The 19,744-nt window shown below is 40.3% G+C and overlaps 1 protein-coding gene across 5 annotated transcripts in view; it reads left to right on the top strand.

Moving 5' to 3' along the window:
- Positions 1 to 19,744, top strand: part of mmel1 (membrane metallo-endopeptidase-like 1) — a 144,321-nt gene that overhangs the window by 95,448 nt on the left and 29,129 nt on the right. For 4 of the 5 annotated variants that reach the window (XM_063033037.1, XM_063033038.1, XM_063033035.1 and 1 more), the window contains exons 12-15: positions 3,660 to 3,753; positions 15,459 to 15,587; positions 16,552 to 16,650; positions 18,623 to 18,706. In XM_063033037.1, the coding sequence (XP_062889107.1) occupies positions 3,660 to 3,753; positions 15,459 to 15,587; positions 16,552 to 16,650; positions 18,623 to 18,706 (406 nt within the window). The remainder of the gene's footprint in view (positions 1 to 3,659; positions 3,754 to 15,458; positions 15,588 to 16,551; positions 16,651 to 18,622; positions 18,707 to 19,744) is intronic. The other variant, XM_063033039.1, reaches the window with a different exon arrangement.

Raw genomic sequence — 19,744 nt, 5'->3', positions numbered from 1 at the left:
CGTACTAAGGAGGCCGGGAGAAGAGAAGGCTTTACGTACCTTTGTTATAGTGTCGTAGAGTACTACAACGTAGAAACAAGCCCTTCACACCATCCGGTCCATACTGAGGTATAATTCTGCTTAATCCCATCGACCTGTGCTTCCATACCCCTCCCATCCATGTACTTATCCCGGTTCCTCCTAAATGCTGAAATTGAACCTGCATCCATCACATCAACTGACAGCTCAATATGCACTCTCACTGTCCTCTGAGTGAAAAGGTTCCTCCTCATGTTCCACTTAAACATTTCACCTTTCACACTTAACCCATGACCTCTACTTCTAGTCTCAGTGCAACAAGCCTGCTTGCATTTACTCCTATCTATACCCCTCAAAACATTGGTACCTCGCACCTACTTTGGTAGCTGACCAACACGAGATCCAGATTAGTTTATTGTCACATACTGTACATCCAAGGTGCAATGAAATTCCTGCATCGTGTGAAGCTCATGGAGTTCAATAGTTCAAAGTAAATTTATTATGTACATATATGTCACCACCTGCAACCCTGAGATTCATTTTCTTGTGGGCATACACAGTAAATGTAAACAAAATTAAATCAATGAAGAACTATACACAACAAAGACAAACAATTAATGTGCTAAAGACAACAAATTGTGCAAATGCAAAAATTTTTTTTAAAAAATAATAACAATAAATACATAAATAATAAATATTGAGAACATAAGTTCTAGAGTCCTTAAAAGTGAGCTGTTTGGTTGTAGAATCACATACTCAAAAAAATTATGCGACACACTCAAAATGCTGGAGGAACCCTGCAGGTTAGGCAGCATTTATGGAGAAGAGTATACAGCTGATGTTTCGGACTGAGACCCTTTTTCAGGACTGGAAAGGAAGGAGAGAAGGGGAGACTTGAAGAAGGGTCTTTACCATAGACCCTGCCTGAGCTGCTGAGTTCCTCCAGCATTTTGTGTGTGTTCCATTTGCTGTGGAATCAGTTCAGTGTTGATGTGAGTGAAGTTTTTCACTCTGGGTCAAAGGCCTGGTGTTTGAAGGGTAATAACCATTCTTGAACCTGGTGGTGTGGGACCTGAGGCTCCTATAGCTCCTTTCTGAAGGCAGCAGCAGGAAGTGAGCATGGCCTGTATGATGTGGGCTGAAATCCTTTGTTACACCCACAAAATAAATGGGATTTAATTTTGTTCAGTGATTTAAATTTATTCGAAATATGTCTGGATTCATCAGGTAATAATTTACTTTTGTAACTTCAATATTCAAGTACAACTTGGAAATTAAAAACAATAGTTTTGGCGTTTGTTTTTTTTTAACCACATTCCCAATTTCTTACTACATCCGCAATCCCAGAATTTGAGAACGAGGTTTTGTTGGATTGCTTTGTCTTGCAGGTACAGAAAACAATGGGAAGAACTGCATTGCTATTTCAGCTAAGTCTGAAATTCAGGAGCTGTACCCCCAGTGTTTGTAAGGTTACTGACACAGAAGGAAATTCCCCTTTCTTTTTCCAAACTGATTGTTATCTGGAATAGTTAATACCATTTGGTTTGACATTAATCTATGTAGATACAGCAATTATTGTTATAATATTTTACATACAAATTAATGAACAAGAAAAGACTGTTTGCTTATTTCCATGCAGGCCAGCTGATTTTAACCAAATATTTCATCCTTACATTTAGTATTTTAACAGACCAGCAGAGAAACAAAGAGAAACAATAAGGAAGGAATACTCTGGAAAATTCTCCCTCAACTCTTTTGGGCAATCAAAACCTGTCTAGCAAATAAAGTCAGTGAAAATACATCCTTAAGAAACTCAAAACCTACAAGCATCAACTCACCCAGAAGCTTGAAGAACGGATATCTCCAATCATTTCAGTACTGGAATTCAGGAAAAACTCAGCTAATCAAGCAGCCCTTGTGGAGAGAGAAACCAGTTAACATTTTGAGCTGACTTTCTTTCCATGGACGCTCCTTGATTGGCCGAGATCTTCCAGCATCCCCATTTATGTTTTGAACTCCTTCACAAATCAGCACAGCTTCACTTTTCCAAGGCCCAACTTACACAGAACATAGAGCTCCGCAGCATTAAAACAGGCTGTCTAGCCCATGATGTCTGTGATGGTCATGATGCCAATCCACTGTAATCTCATTTACCTGCACATAGCTCCATTCCCTGCACATTCAATGTCTGCTTAAAACTTCTTATAAGATTCCAACAGTTCCCCTATCAATATGCATCCCCAGGGATCTATCATTCTCCATTTTAAAAAATAGGTGCCATGTAAATCTTCTTTCAACTTTCTCCCTATCACTGGAAAACTATGCCTTCCAGTATTTGACATTTTCATCCTGGGGAAAAAGGACTCTAACCAGCTACCCTGCTAGACCCCACATAACCATATATACTTCGATCAGGTTGCGTCTCAGCCTTCACGACTCCAGAGAAAACTATGCAAGGTTGCTCAACCTTTCCAAGTAGCTAATACTTTCTAATCCAGATGACTTCATGATGAACTTCTTCTGCACCCTCTCCAGAGCCTCCACATCCTTCCTAAAATGCAGCAACCAGAATTGCACACAACACTCCAAATGTAGCTTGACCAAAATTTTATATAGCTACAACAAGACTTCCTGCCTTTTCTACTCAACAGCCTGACCAATGAAGGCAAGCATGCCATTTTCATTCTTTACTCCCATTCTAACTCTATTACCACTTTCAAGGAGCTATGGACTTGCACCTTAAGGTCTTTCTTCACCTTTCTTCACAAAACTCCACATGGTTCCCGCAGGGTCTTTCTTCCACTCATCTGTGATATTTATCAGGAGCCTTGCATACGCAGGGCCTTTGACATTGTCAAGAATCCCATCCATCCCACAACTTACCATCAGGTAGGAAGATCAATAGCATTAGGACAATGACTGTTAAGATAGGAAACACCTCCTTCCCCCAGGCCACAAGACTACTGAACTCCCTGCCAGGTCTCATCAATTATAAATCACCAGTAGCGTTATACTCTTTACCTTTTAACTTGAATTGTAATTGCACCTTATGCTAAATGTCTATTTACTGGAATATATTTTATGGTTTGGTAGCTTATTTGTGGTATTATTACTTTATGTGTTGTGCGTGCGTTATCTGTACCTTGGTCCAGAGGAGTGTTGTTTCGTTTGGTGGCATGCAAGTGTACAGTTGAATGACGATAAACTGGAACTTGAACTTGATGCTTGGAAAAAGGTGAATGGAGAGGCATTTTAACAGTTTCAATGCCTTTTCTGTGGTAGACTTCTATGAAGCAGAAAAAGGTCGAATTCTCATGACTTCTCGTGACTTTAACTCTATGAAGATAACAAACAACATAATGCTAGACTGAACTAGAACTGGGCTGAACTAAATACGCCTGGACTCTTTTGATTTTATTTTATGTTCTATGCTTTTTGCTTGTTTTTTTTGTGGTCTGCACGATTTGCTTTGTTTGCGCATGGAGGGGGGGGTTGGAGGTTGATGTTTTTCTTTGAACGGGTTCCAAGGTTTTCTTTGTTTCGTGGCCGTCTATGGGGAAGATGAATCTCAGGGTTGTATATGGCATACGTACTTTGTAAATAAATGTACTTTGAACTTTTGAATCTTTGAATGTTTTCAGCACTCTTCAGAACTACCTGGTCTGGCGGCTGGTTGTAGATCATGTTACAAACTTGAGCAGGCGATTTAAGGATGCCCAAACAAACTACGTGAAGGTATTGAATCTTTCAAGATCTTCATTTGGCACTTGCTTTACCGTTATTCCTTGTCAGCGTGGCATTCGTTATCATATTTATATTTCATTCTGGATCTTTTTTGCAGAAGATAAAAATATGTGTCCTGTACATGAACTTTTGAGTCCATGCTCTGCCTCCAAAATGCAATGGATCATGGTTGAAGCATCTGTGCTTAAATTGTACCATATACCCACCATTGTCTACCCCACCAGAGTTAGTCGGAGCAGTGGAAAGGAAGTACTCACACAGAATAGGAGAAATGGCAGCTGGAATATAGTGTCGGGAAGTGTATGGTCATGCACTTTGGTAGAAGAAATGAAAGGGTTGACTATTTTCTAAATGGAGAGAAAATACAAAAAACTGTGGCGCAGAGAGATTTGGGAGTCCTTGTGCTGGATTCCTTAAAGGTTAATTTGCAGGTCGAGTCAGTGGTGAGGAAGGCAAATTCATTTCAAGAGGACTAAAATATAAAAGCAAGGCTGTAATTTTGAGACTTTATAAAGCACCGGTGAGGCCTCACTTGGAGTATTGTGTGAAGTTTTGGGCCCTTTATCTTAGAAAGGATGAGCTGAAACTGGAGAGGGTTCAAATGAAACTCATGAAAATGATTCCAGGATAAAATGGCTTGTCATATGAAAAGCGTTTGAAGGCTCTGGGCCTGTGTTCACTGGAATTTAGAAGAATAATTGGTGACCTAATTGAAGCCCATCAAATGGCAAAAGACCTTGATAGAATGGATGTGGAAAGGATGTTTCCTATGGTTGGAATGTCTAAGACCAGAGAGGGCAGCCTCAGAGAAGAGGGGCATCCCTTTAGAACAGAGATGAGGAGGAATTTCTTTAACCAGAGAGTTGAATTCATTGCCACAGGCAGCTCTGAGGCCAAGTCTTTATGAATATTTAAGGCAGAGGTTGATAGGTTCTTGATTGGACAGGGCATTAAGGGACAGGGAAGAAGGCAGGAGATTGGGGCTGAGGAAGATGGATCAGCCATGATGAAATGGCGTAACAAACTCAATGGGCCAAGTGGCCTAATTCTGCTCCTATATCTTATGGTCTTATGACTTTCATCCTTGAACAGCCAGGCTCCAACATTATCCCATGTTGCTTTGGCTTCCTTCACCAAAGGAGTTCATTTCTATCCACTCTATGGCATCCTTTAATCATCATAAGCAACTTGACTAGATTAACTCTTAATTTTTTTATAGCTGAGGAAGTAAAAATCCACCTATGTACTTAGTTTGATGGTTTAATGTTTTTCTTTGAAGTGGTTGGTTCCACGGTTCTTTGTTTCTTGGCTGTCTGTGGGGAAGACACATTTAGAGTTATGTGCTGCATACATACTTGATAACAGATGTACTTTGACGTATTGAATCCTAATCTCAGATATCTTGCATTACCAGCAACCCTATTTCAGATCTCCACCGTTAACTCCACTGACATTTCTGCATTGGTTCTTCTTCAGAGTTACTCCTTGTTTTCTCAGTGTCCAATTATCAGCCCCTTTTAGAGATTTAATCCTTCTGGTCCCCTTCTCTATCACAGACCCTCCATTTCATCTCTACTCAGAAGTTATGTTCTACAGAAGGTTATCAAGTGAAAAGGTTTTCTGATTTTTTTACTCACCCATGCTGCCAGCTCTGTTGAGCATTCCGAGTATCTTCTATTTGTTGTCATTTAAATAAATAATTTACTTTACTGTTCTTTCCACATTATAATTCATCTCCCTCTTTTTACTAATTCATTTTACCTTTGCTAGCTCGAATGTCTTCCTCACAATGTATTTTCTCACCTGTTTTCAGAAGCAAACTTGGATGAAATACATTTGGTCCCCTCGTAAATTATTTGTGCTGGTTGTAAGTGATAATCCCTGAAATACCTCACTATTTATAGTTTTCCAACTTGAAAAGAACCCACTTATCCCCAATTTTGTTTTCCACTTGTTAGCTCATGCCCTCATCTTAGTTAATGTGTTATTGTCAACCCCCCGCATTGTGGTTAAAGCGTTATCTTCAACCCACACCCATCTTATTTAACGCATTACCCTCAACCCCCACCCCATCCTAGTTAATGCATTACCAGCCTTCCCAACCTAGTTAATGTGCTACCGTCAACCCCCACCCCATCCTAGTTAATGTGTTACCCTCAACCCATGATTCCTAAAATTCTGATTAGAAGATGCAAATGCATTTCTTCATTGTTTAAAGAAGCACACTTGGAAATGCCACCAGAAAATGAAAGAAAATTGTGAGCAAGATATAAAAAGCGATCAAAACTGAAGAAGGGAGAAGCCTACAGAAGAGGAAGATGGGTAACCTGACAAGAACACAAGGAAATAGAAATAGGCCATCAGGCCCTTCAGGCCTGCATCACCATTTAAAATGAGCGTGGCTGACCTATTCTGGCTTTAACTTCCTGTCTATGCCATTTCTAGATACCCCTGTATTCCTTGATCTATCAAATACTCATTCACCTCTACTTTAAATGCAGAACTTTTCAGCTTCCCCACCCACCAAGATAGAGAATTCTAGAAATTCACTGGTCACTGTTAGAAGAAATTTCTGTGTGCCTTAGTTTTAAATCACAAGATATGGATCTTGTGGTTATCTCCCCTTGTCTAAGACTCTCACTTATGAAAATACCCCACAACCTCCCCTGTCAAGCCCCCTTCGGATCTTACATCTTTGAATAAAGAAGCCCTCATCTTCTAAACTCCAAGGAGCATGGTCACACAGTATTTAACCCCTTTTAGTCCCAGGAATTAGCCTGGTGACTCCCTTTGTATGGAGATCTGTTTGCAGCATTTTAAGTGCTGTACAATTGGAACACCTTCCTATGTTTAGCTTCAAACCTGTGGCATGAAGTCAAAATTCTGTTTGCTTTTGTAACTCTTTGTTGGACTGCCTACTAACCTTTAATGGTTCATGGCCTGGGATACCTAGAACCCACTGTGCTTCACTCACCTGCAGTCTCTTTCCATTTTTATAATAATCTGATTTTTGATTTCTCTTGACCAAAGTGCATCCCCTTACATTTCCCCATATTAAACTCCATTTACTAGTCTATCAATATAATCTTGTGCAATCACAATTTATTCATCACAATGTGCGCTTCCACCTATTTTTGTATCGTCGGAAAAATCGCAAAACATACACACTGTTCCTTCCTCCGAGAATCAATATAACGATGAAAGAAACCGTGTGATCTATAGAAACCAGGAAAACCAGAGGCGGAGGGGTGGGGTTGGTTTGGTGACAAAATAGTGTTGAAAAACAAGCCGACATTGCAGAAAGGGAGAATTTTCCTTTCAGACTTTTATCAACGTTCAAAGTAAATTTTATTATCAGAGTACATCTATGTCACCACATTCAACCCTGGAGTTCATTTGCCTGCAGGCATGCATAGCAAACTTATAGAATAGTAATTATAACAGGATCAGTGAAAGATCAACCAGAGTGCAGAAGACAACAAATGGTGCAAATGCAAATATAAATAAATAGCAATAAATAATGAGAACATGCGATGACAAAATAAAGAGTCCTTAAAGTGAGATCATTGGTTGTGGGAACGTCTCAATGGATGGGCAACAGAGTATGGTTATCCTCGTTAGTTGAAGAGCCTGATTGTGTGGGGTGGTAACTGTTCTTGAACCTTGTGGTGTGAGTCCTGTTCCTACCCCACAACCATCAGTAAGCCAATTCGCAAGAGAATAACCAACAACCAGGCTCAAGAATATTTATTCACGGTAAAAGAAATTTAAAACTAAGAATTGCGCAACACTCCCTTACAAAAGTGGAAACCTGTTATTCCTCAGCTATTTATAATAATTAGAGCACTTTCCTAAGTGCAAAATGAGGTCCTAGTTTTAATCCTTGAGACTGTTTAATTTATAAATGTAATTTATTAATATTTAATGCTAACCTCTTCCCCTTCCCGTACTGTATTAATTCTGCAAAATAAGCAGAGGTCATATAATTATTAAATGATATGTATTTTTTTCGTTCTATCTTTCACTATTTTTCATCAAAGGATTTATTTGCCTGTTCAGCAGCTTTCCTCTAACCACAGATTAGTTAATTGAAATGTATGTGTGCTCTGTTCAGGCATACAGCTTTAAATAATTGGATTTCTCAGTCCACCCATATGATTTTTGGAGTTAGTCAAAGCGCAGAATATGGTTGAATACAAGAGACGGAGAAAATGGATTTTTAGTTCAGCTGTTGCTCCCACCCAGTATAATCTCACTTCCACATTGTCAGCGTGGAGTTGCAGAAACATAGTAGTACGTAGACGATACTTGTGCTAAGCACCTCATAACTGTCACAAAAATTGCTGGGAGTACTCAGCAGGCCAGGCAGCATCTGCAGAAAGAGAAAAGACGTCAAGATTTATCTTTAATGCTGCCTGTTCTGTGGGGTGTTTCCAGAATTTTCTACTTTCATTTCAGATTTCCATATGTCCCATAATATTTTTTCAACGCATCCTTTCCAGGACATAATATCTTTTTTCCCTCATAACCTTTGATGTAAAATATTAGCCATATAATTCGTTCCTGTTGGAGATGGGCATAGTTGTTCAAGATGTAATCTACCCAGCGGATTTGTACAAATTAATCACTACTAGCACTGCCTTGGTTATACAACTTGACAAGAAATTGGCTTCATCAGTTAACATCCTGTACTGCTTCAACATGTTGAGAATTGAATTGTGCTGGACTGCTTCAGTCTATTTCAACTCTTTACTTACTGCATTTTACCATTTGTAAAGCACTTTTTCTATTCTCTTACTACATGCTGCTGCCATTAATATTCATGTTGTCATATCCCAGCTTGCTTACACATTCCATTCTGCTGTATTTTAAGTTCCCTTCTTTGATTCCATTGTCTCCTCCTAGTCACCTGAAAAACTGACGAATTTGATTAGAGTCCAAGAGTATTATCTTAATTAGAGGCCATAGTCACCATCCCACTTGTAACTAACAATTCAAAGTTCAAAATAATTTTATTATCAAAGTACGTATATGTCACCATATACAACCCTAATTGTCTTCGGGCATACTCAATAAATCCATTGAATAATAACCATAACAGAATCAATGAAAGACTGCATGCACCAACTTGGGTGTTCAACCAGAGGTCAGAAGGCAACAAACTGTGCAAATACAAAAAGAAAGAATTAACAATAATAAATAAATAAGCAATAAATATCAAGAACATGAGATGAAGAGTCCTTGAAAGTGAGTCCATTGGTTGTGAGAACATTTCAATGATGGGGCAAGTGAAGTTCCTTTCACACAAAATGCTGGAGGAACTCAGCAGGCCAGGCAGAATCTGTGGAAAAGAGTAAACAGTTGACATTTTGGGCTGAGACTCTTCATCAGGATTGGTGAAACACTGACTGTTTACTCTTTCCCAAAGATGTTGCCTGGCCTGCTGAGTTCCTCCAGCATTTTGTGTGTATTACTTTGACTTCCAGCATCTGCACATTTTCTCTTTGTTTGTGAAGTTCTTTTCAGTTGCTTCTCTTATCCATTCACAATCGACCATAAATCAGTCCCATTTTGTTTAACTGGAATGCTTTCAGGTAGAATTTTGAAAATTATACTCAACAATGGGATTTAATGGTTTCCATAGTCAAACTGTGTCATCACCAGGGCTGTAAGTGTATTAGCTTTCCTGGTGATACTGTTACATCACTGGCTGCCTGCTCTGTCTATGCCCTTCATAATGTTTTGCACCAATGTCATGTTGCCTCTCGCCTCCTCTGCTTCAAGGAAAATGGAGCTAACCTATCTCTCTTTTTGACTCAAGGCCTCCAATGCAGACAATATCTTTGTGACAAACACAAAAGATACTGCAGCAAATCAAGAGATTCTGCAGATGCTGGAGATCTCGAGCAACACTCAGAAAATGATGGAGGATCTCAGTAAGTAAGGCAGCAGCTACGAATGGGGTAAAAACAGTTGATGCCTCCAATCAAGGCCCTACAGCAGCACTCTATCATCTTGTTCTGGCTTCTGCCCCCTTCCTTTCCAGACCTGATGAAGGGTCTCAACCCAAGATGACGTCTGGTTATTCCTCTCCATAGATTCTGCCTGACTTGCTGAGTACCTCCAGCATTTTGTGTGTGTATTACTCTTTTCTGCACCTTGTCTAGCTTACTCACTGTTTATAGATGTGGGTTTTAAACAAGGGCAAATATAACAGTGCTTAATCTGTTCACCCACTGCCTTCACCACTACTTTATTATTTCCTTCAGTCATCTTGCAACCTAGCGTCACGTTAAGGGTGTACAATCAATCTATCTATGTAAGCTATTTTATGTATTTATATTTAATGTGTTTTTTATCTTTTGTGTTTTTTTGTGCTACATCGGATCTGAGTAATGATTATTTCATTCCCCTTTACATTTGTGTATAGGAAAAGACATTAAACAATCTTGAATCTTGAATTAATAAGACTGGATCAATCTTTTAACCAGCACAGATACAATTGGCTTATACCCTTGCATTTATTGCAAAATTTCGATGATCAGACTTTTATTAATTATCAGCTGTGAAGGAAGGTGTTGTAATTAATGCTGTTAAAAGGCATTTAGTTATTAGCTGCTGAGCAACATTCCGTTTGGGTTTTGCCAAAACCATGCTGCCTCTGGCCTTGTGGGTTCTGTCCAGCAAGAGTGGTTACAGACTGGTAAATTACTGAAGTATTCATGAAAAGGATACACTTGCCCAAAAGAAATCTTTCTGCTATATTTACTACCTGATAATGCTATACATGGTGCTTTTTATATACTCAATATATACTCTTGTAAAATAATGGCATGATAGTGTAGTGGTTAGCACAACACTTTACAGTATAGGCGACCCAGATTCAATTCCCGCCGCTGTCTGTAAGGGGTTTGTACGTTCTCCCCATGACTGTGTGAGTTTCCTCTGGGTGCTCCAGTTTCCTCCCACAATCCATAAACGTACCAGTTCATAGGTTCATTGGTTACTGTAAATTGTCTCATGATTAGGCTTGGGTTAAGTCAGGGATTGCTGGGCAGCGAGATTCGAAGGGCCGGAAGGGTCTATTCCACGCTGTATCTCAATAAATAAATAAAAATCCCTCAGCGTTATAACTTATTAAACAACACAAGCCCCCAGAGGAAAGTGAGTTGCTTATTTTTTTGTTGAACGTATCCAATGAATAAATAATAGGATTGGGTACATCATAATATCGCTATGCTGAATTTTGCTGTGATTTTAATTACTGTAACTCGATTGCCTTAGTAACACAATAAGGACTGCAGTATATCAGACAGCATCTGTGGAGTTGTAAAACATGAAAGCTGTAAATTTTTGGCTATAATCCTTTGTGAAATCAGCACAGTAAAAACTGCAGTTGGAATCTGGTACACAGTCTTACCCTTCTGAGTCAGTAGGTTTTTTGTATTTTAAGAAGCTATAATTCTGAGGGATTTTACACTTGTAAAGAGGCACACTAGATTTTTAGGTACTACTTCCTCGGTCTAGATGTAAGCAAGGCATCGAAGGAGCACTCTAAATCTATAGCCAAATAAATTTATGTCCATTATCATCTTGGTATTTCCACGGTCTCAGACTCCAGTATATGTTTTTGACAGCCTGTATAAGCTTTGAATGTCACCCACAGCTCAGGGAGTTTAACAAGCACATTGTTGAGAATCTGCAAACAAAAAGCAGAATGTAGCAGAGAGCTCACCTGTGAGCTGTGTGTTCCCATGCTGGCCAGATCGATTTGCTCCACCTCCAGTACTATGACCACAACAGTTCCCCTTCAAGCATTTGAGAAAGTTTTTTCTATTCTGTGCCTTTTGTAATATATCTTGTCTCTACCCTTCTGTATTTAATTTTCTGCTCCAAATTTAACTCTCTTCCATCCTGTTCCTTTTCTGTTCCTGTTTCTTTCTCCATTCCATTGTTTCCTTAGGCCGCTGTTGACTTCTTGCCCTCTTTATCAACAGCAAATTCTGGAAATACTCAGCAGGCCAGCACAGCCTTAGAAAGAGTAACAGAATCAACATTTTAGCTCAGAAAACTATTATCAGAACCAACCTCTCCGACCAGAAATGTTAACTTTTTTTTCTTCCCACAGATGCAGACTGACCTGCTGAGTATATACAGCATTTTCTGCGTTCATTGTTAATTAATCATCAGTTAACCTGCAACGTTAACTCTTTTTTTTTCCCCACAGTTGTGGACTAACCTGCAGAGTATTTTCAACATTTTCTGCATTCATTGTAGATTTACAACATCTGCATTTTTTATTTGCTTTTCATAGTTAAGTTTATTGCTTCTGCTAAGGTTTTTGTATCCACGTTTGCCATTTGGAATTACAATTTCATTTTTCATTTCTTCTCAATCTTAATTTTCAATTATCATGATGCCTTAACCATGGATAGTTTCTTGGAGTAAGTTTCAGACGCCTTTTCTCCAAATTTTCGTAACTGAATCTTATTGTAATAACCCCAAACACTGCCAAGGAACTGATGTAGCTCCCAACAGGAATATTTCACAGCTACATATGATAAACAGACTGGCATTCAGAAAGTTTGTAAATCAAGCTTTAAAGTGGAATTCTTTCGAGTAGCAATGAGTGACTGAAGGAAAATTATATTTGGGAGCTTAACATCCAAGGTACACATTGTATCAAAAGAACATGCAGGTAGGCAGAGGGGGTGGGGTGGCTCTGTTGGTAAGAAAATGAAATCAAATCCTTAGAAAGAGGTGACATAGGATTGGAAGGTATATAATCCTTGTGAGTAGAGCTCAGAAACTACAAGGGTAAAAAAACCTTGAAGGGAGTTATTTACAGGCCCCCAAACAGTAGCAAAGATGAGGGCTACAAATTACAAAAAGGGATAGAAAATGCATGCCAAAAGGGCAATAATACTATAGTCATGGGGGATTTCAATATGCAGGCAGATTGGAAAAATTAGGTTGGTTCTGGATTCCAGGAGGAAGTATTTCTGGAGTGCCTATGAGATGGCTTTTCAAAGCAGCTCGTGGTTGAGCCTGCTAGAGGATCAGCTATTCTGGATTGAGTGTTGCGCAATGAACCAGAATTGATTAGAGAACTTAAGGTAAAAGAACTCTTAGGGGAGGTAATCATGATATAATCGAATTCACCGGAAATTTGAGAACGTGAAGCTAAAGTCAGATGTATCAGTATTATGGTGGAGTAAAGGGATGAGAGAGGAGATCGCCGGAATTGATTGGAAAAGGGCACTGGCAATGATGATGGCAGAGCAGAAAAAGCTGTAACTTCTGGAAGCAATTTGGACAGCACAGGATAGAAACGTCCCAAAGAAGTAGTATTCTAAGGACAGGATGGCATAACCATGTCTAACAAGGAAGACAAAGCCAAAGAGAGAGCACATATCAGAGTAAAAGTTACTGGCAAATTTGAGGATTTGGAAGCTTTCAACAACCAACAGAAGGCAACTAAGACTGTCATTAAAAAGGAAAACATGTAATATGAAGGTAAGCTAGCCAAAATTATCATAGAGGATACCAAAAGTTTCTTTGGATATATAAAGAGTAAAAGAGGTGAGGGTAGACTGCTGAAAATAATGCTGAAGAGGTAGCAATGGGGGACAAGGAAAAGATGGACAAACTGAATAAGTATTTTGCATTAGTCTTCATTGTGGAAGACACTAGCAGTATGCTGGAAGTTCGAGAGTGTCAGGAAGCAGAAGTTACCATTACTACGGAGAAGGGGCTTGGAAAACTTAAAGTTCTGAAGGTAGATAAATCACGTGGATCAGATGGTCTACACCCCACAGTTCTAAAAGAGGTGGCTGAAGAGATTACAGAGGCATTAGTAATGATCTTTCAAGAATCAATGTATTCTAGCATGGTTCCAGAGGAGTGGAGAATTGCAAATGTCACTCCACTCTTCAAGAAGGGAGAGAGGCAGAAGAAAGGAAATTGCAGGCCAGTTAGTCTGACCTCAGTGCTTGGGAAGATGTTGAAGTCAATTGTTAGGGATGCAGTTTGGGGTACTTGGGGGCATATGATGAAGTATGCTGAAGTCAACATGGTTTCTTTAAGGGAAAATCTTAACTGACATATCTGTTGGAATTCTTTGAAGCAATAACAAGCAAGCTAACAAAGGAGAATTGTGGATGTTGTGTACTTGGATGTTTAGAAGGCCCTTGACAAAGTGCAACACATAAGGCTGCTTAACAAGTGGTATTATGGGAAAGATACTAGCATGGATCGACTGATTGGTAGGAGGCAAAGAGTGGGAATAAACTGAGTTTTTTAATTGGCTGTCGGTGTCTAATTGGGTTCCACAAGGGTCTGTTTTGGGACTGCTTCATTTTCCGTTTTATCTCAATGACTGGATGACGGAATTGATGACTTTGTAGCAAAACTTGTGGATGATACAAAGAGAGGTTGAGGGGCAGTTGGTGTTAAGGAAGGAGGGAGGCTGCAGAAGGAGTTAGAGAGATTAGGAGAATGGGCAAAAAATGGCAGATGGAATGCAGTGCTGGGAAGTGTATGGTCATGCACTTTGGTAGAAGAAATTAAAGCAATTTCTAAATGGAGAGAACATTCAAAAATCTGAGGTACAAAGGGATTTGGGAGTCCTTGTGCATGATTCCCAAAAGGTTTATTTACAAGTTGAGTCAGTGGTGAGGAAGACAAATGCAATGTTAACATTCACTTCGAGAGGACTAAAATAGCAAAGCAAGGATCTAATGTTGAGGCTTTATAAGGTACTGGTGACGTCTCATTTGTTGCACTGTGAGAAGTTTTGACCCCTTATCTAAGAAAGAACGTGCTGACATTGGAAGGGGTTCAGGGGAAGTTCACAAGAATGAATCCAGGAATGAAAGGGTTACCATATGAGGACTAATTGATGGTTCTGGACCTGTATTCACTAAAGTTCAGAAGAATAAGGGGTGACCGCATTGAAACTTATTGAATGTTGAAAAGCCTCAATAGAGTGGATGTGGAGAGGATGCTTCCTATGGTGGGGTAGTCTACGACCAGAGGACACAGCCTCAGAATAGAGGGACATCCATTTAGAACAGAGGTGAGGAGGAATTTCTTCAGCCAGAGAGTGGTGAATCTGTGGAATTCTATGTCATAGGTGGCTGTGGAGACCAATTCAGTGGGTGTATTTAAGGTAGAGGTTGATAGATTCTTGACTAGTCAGAGCATGAATGGTTACAGGGAGAGGGCAGGAGATGGGGCTGAGGGGGAAGTAGATCAGCCATGATGGATTGACGGAGCAAACTCGATGGGCCAAATGGCCTAATTCTGCTCCTTTATATTATAGTCATATGGTCTTTAATTCTGACCTAAACATTGCTTCTTTAAGACCTCATCTATAAATAGTCTCTGACAGTGCTGCCATCTCCCAGTATTTTATTGAAATGAGCTGCGAATAATATTTGTAAAGGATCTAAGCTCATAATATTCTGAAGTCTGAAATCACTTCAGCATCTTACATGCACAGGGATGACAGTTACATTTCATATTTGTTGGTACAATTTTACTGGTCACTGTAAGTAAGTTAGATAAGATTGACTTAATGCTTTGTGTTTATAAATTTATGCCGTAACTTATTACATTCAACAATTTGTAATTACAGTGATCATTTTTTGGAATACAACAGTTATATTCTTTTTAATTTACGTTAATTACCACAGGCATTGTATGGTACCACCGTGGAAGATGCTCGTTGGCGAGAATGTGCCAGGTACACCAACTTCAACATGAGGAATGCAGTGGGAGCTCTCTATGTCAGGGAGGCATTTAATGGTGACAGTAAGAAAATGGTACGTAGCAAGTTGAGCATTGCCTGCAAATCTAATGTAGACCCGTGGGGAAGAAGTTCTTCAGTTCAGTACCAATAAAAAGAAACTCATCATACTGCCCATTCTTGATGGCCGTTAATTGAAGAAGATGTGTGGTTAAGAAACTGGAAATAACTCCCGCACTTTTTCAAATAGTGTTGAGATAGAACCATGGAGAAATACAGCAGAGAAACAGAACCTTCAGTAACCATGTCCACACTCACCATTAGGTATCCAGCTGCATTATTCCAATATCCTAGTAGTCGGCCCATAACCATGATGTTTCAAGTGCTCATACAAAGGGTTAACCTAATGCTATTGCAGCGCCAGCAACCTAGATTCAATTCCATTGCTGTCTGTAAGGAGTTTGCACGTCCTCCTCCGTGATCATGTAGGTTTCCTCTGGGTGCTCTGGTTTCCTCCGACATTCCAAAGACATAAGGATTAGAGGGTTAATTGGTCACTTGGGTGTCATTCCTGAAAAGGTTAAAAAAATATTCACTGTCCACTGTCATCTGGCACTTCTGCTATGGCCAAAGACGATTTGAAAATTTCTCTGAGCCCCCACTATTTTCTCCTTTGCTTCACAGGATACATTCCATCATGCCTTGGACACTTATCCTACTAAGGCATTTATAACATTCCTCCAAAATAAACAGAGCCTCCATATAGGACAGAAACAGAAAGTTAATACTTCAGATTGAAGCCTCCATGTGAGCAACTATCTAAAGGTTACCATCGACCACAATTGCAGCACTCCCTCAGAGCTGCTGTGGTAGGTCGTTCTGGATTTTGCACTCAAAGTGAATGCTCAACCCAGGGATAAGTGAGCTCCCAAATCAGCCTCGGTTGACAACTAAACAGCTTATTCATTTGATGAGTATTATGCCACAGATTGTGTTGCTCATTATTCGCATTGTTTACTGAACAAATTACTCTTCCTCAGGTAAAGGATTTAATTGATAAAATCAGAGAAGTGTTTATTGAAACACTGGATGAGCTGGAATGGATGGATCCAGCTTCCAAGCAGAAGGCACAAGAGAAGGTCAGTGTTTGTAAATTATAGCTTCAATTTCCCACAAAAAAAAAACTCGTGACTATTGGGTGCATGGTATAAATTTAGAAGAATTTTCCATTCACTGAAATAGAGAATAGATTTGTGTTGGTTGCGGAGCGATGGTACCTCAAGGATTTCAATTCATTTGACATTTATTCATAGCAGAACAAAACATAATCCTGAGGCCAGTGTCATGGAGTTTTTAACAACTGTACAAAAGAATATGTTGAATTGTCGGGTGAACACTAGTTTTTGTTGGTCTACAGATCGTGGTCTCCCTTTGGGGGCTCTGCAATTGCTTGCTTGGAGGGTGGTGGGTGCTGATGCTTCCTGCTGGAACAAGTGGGATGAGGGTGGATGCTTTACAGCTGCCTGTGTGTGGGAGTGAGGTGGGGGGCTTTGGGGTTCTAATGTTTTTCTGTCATTCATCCTTTGGGGTTTTCTTCTGTTTTGTGGATGTCTGCGAAGAGTAAGAATTTCAGGTTGTATGCTGTATACATTCTCTGATAGTAAATGGAACCATTGAATATGCTACTGTGTAGAAGTACAGTCCCAAAATAATCCCCTGTTACTTTAACCCAAGTAGGGCAGCAGTTGCAACATTTGTCTATTGAAAAGAATGAAGAAAGGTTAGCCAGGATGATCTATTTTTCTTTGATTTTTCATCACTGTACTAAAAGAAGCATCTTGGGAATTTCCAGTTCTTCAGGCAGTCAAGCCTTCAGGTAGTGAGACCTGTTGTTTTCAGATGAAGTTCCCAGAGTGGATACTGCCTCAGCTAATGGCTACCCTGCAGCTGTCGTACTTGAGAAGAGGTGCGCTATCAGAACTTTGTGCTGGCTGGGTTTGAAGGGAGGGACCAGTGATTGTGCGCCCAGTTATCGCTTAAATTTGATATGTAGGTCAGGGCAAGTCTACAATCAAGCATACAACTGAAGGTGGAGTGTCGGGCGTCAGTCAGGTGAGACCTGGGTAGCGGGTTCAGCAGTCTTTACCAGGACTTGGTGATCAGCAATCAGATAAGGGGCTGGTGGGGGTGAAATGTTGATTCAATCCATTAGGAGGTGTAGCCAAAGCTTGTGGACTTGAATAGTAGAGGGAGATCATGGATGTTGAAGGGAGTAGTGTCGGGCAGTAGGTCAGAGAAGACAGGTCAGAACGATTAAAGGTAAGTATTATATTCACCTTAGCATGACTCAGCCTGGTATAAAGCTCTGAAAACACGAGTGTACTGGGAATGCCAGTGTGCTCATTCCCACGGCAACAAGAACTAATTCCCCAGCACCGTTGTGAAAGAGCTTAGCCCAGGCAATAGTGCCGGAAACGGGCAGCATGGTAGCATAGTGGTCATTGCAACACTCTGCAGAGCGAGCAGTCGGAAGATCTGGGTTCAATTCCTGCCTCTGTCTGTAAGGGGTTTTGTACATTCTCTGTACGACGGCATAGATTTCGCCCAGGCTCTCTGGCTTCCTCCCACATTCCAAAAGACGTATGGGTCATGGTTAGTAAGTTGTGGGCGTGCTGCCTTGGTGCCGGAAGCATTATGAAGCAATCTGCATTATGATGCAGACTCTTGTGGGCTTCCCCCAGCACATCGTTGGGCTGTGACGGTCATTGACACAAACAATGCCTTTCACTGTATCTTTTGATGTACACGCGACAAATAGGGTGAGCTTTGGTCAGTGTCACTTTTCAATGGTAAGTACATGTGTCATCTGGGTAGCACTGAAATAAATATCACTTCCCAATCCGATTTCTGGCACACCACAGAATCTACCAGTCGTGTTGTCTACAGGTAGATACTGGGAATCTTGGTCCAGAATGCTGAGGGTAATTGCACAATCCCAGTCTCTGCATGGAACCATTGGAAAAATCCATTTAGGGGTATGAGGATGTGGTTGGGGAAAAATATTGTCCAGGTGCTTATTTTAACCTCTCTTTATATTTGTATGCCTCCAAGGTTATGGCAATTAAAGAGCAAATTGGATATCCAGACTATATACTGGAGGAAGATAATCCCAGGTTGGATCGGGAATATGCACATGTGAGTAATTGATCCTCTGCAGAGGGATGGGCCTTATGTTCTTTTGCCAGTAACTACTCTTTAAGAAATGCAGGCATATATCATTTGACAGAGTCAGCCAGCATTGGTATTACAATGCAACTTGTTCTCTCATCAGACAACTTGTGAGTCAGGACTCCAAAGAGTCAACAATATTGCTGGAGTCTTCTTCACTAACAGAGTCTTCGTTGTTGTCATTTCTAAGCCACATACTGTGATGTCCACACCTTGTTTCCACGCCCCCCCCCCCACCACCTTGCAAAAGCTCAAGGCCTCTTGCAGCATGGGAGTGAGTTGATGCAGATGACCACAAGGCAGGTGCACAGACACAGAAGTGAGCACTACCGTTCCACTCCCCTGCTACTTACTTCTGGTTCATGGCAGCTTGGTCTGCTGTCATACTACAGTGTCACTGACTTTGCTGAGTTAGAGCTTAGAACATTGAACATTACAGCACAGTACAGACCCTTCTTTTAGCCTACTCTAAGATCAATGAAACCTTTCCCTCGTACATAGTCCTCCATTTTCTAGCTTCCGTAAATTGTATAATTCTATAACAAGGCAACACTTCAGCTGCAAATCAGCTGGTGTCGCCTTCTGTATCCGGTGCTCTCGATGTGGCCTCATCTACATTGGTGAGTCCCGGCGTAGATTGGGGACCGGCTTTGCCGAGCACTTCTGCTGCATCTGCAGAAAGCAGGATTTTGAAGTGATGTCACTCCTTGTCTGTACATTTGAAATCTATGCCACACATGGTGGTAACGCTTCAAAGCTTGGAGAATTGGACGATGTAGCTGATCTTGCCTGAGCCGACAGCATATTCCAACGAACAGACTAAGCTTTTCCACTGTTTGAAAGTTTATTCGGAATGACAAAACTAAGTGAATGTAAATAGTGGATTACGGTATGACATAGTGTTTATACAATACTTCTTTCAGTAAGTGGTTCAACTGATGACATAGCTTTTTATGACCATTGTCAAAACAAAGAGATCATCGCTGTAACTGATCTAATATATCA

The sequence above is a fragment of the Mobula hypostoma genome, chromosome 25 (genome assembly GCF_963921235.1).
Source record: "Mobula hypostoma chromosome 25, sMobHyp1.1, whole genome shotgun sequence".
Classification (NCBI taxonomy): domain Eukaryota; kingdom Metazoa; phylum Chordata; class Chondrichthyes; order Myliobatiformes; family Myliobatidae; genus Mobula; species Mobula hypostoma.
Note: the sequence above shows the minus strand (reverse complement) of the source record. Positions and strands in the feature narration are given on the sequence as shown.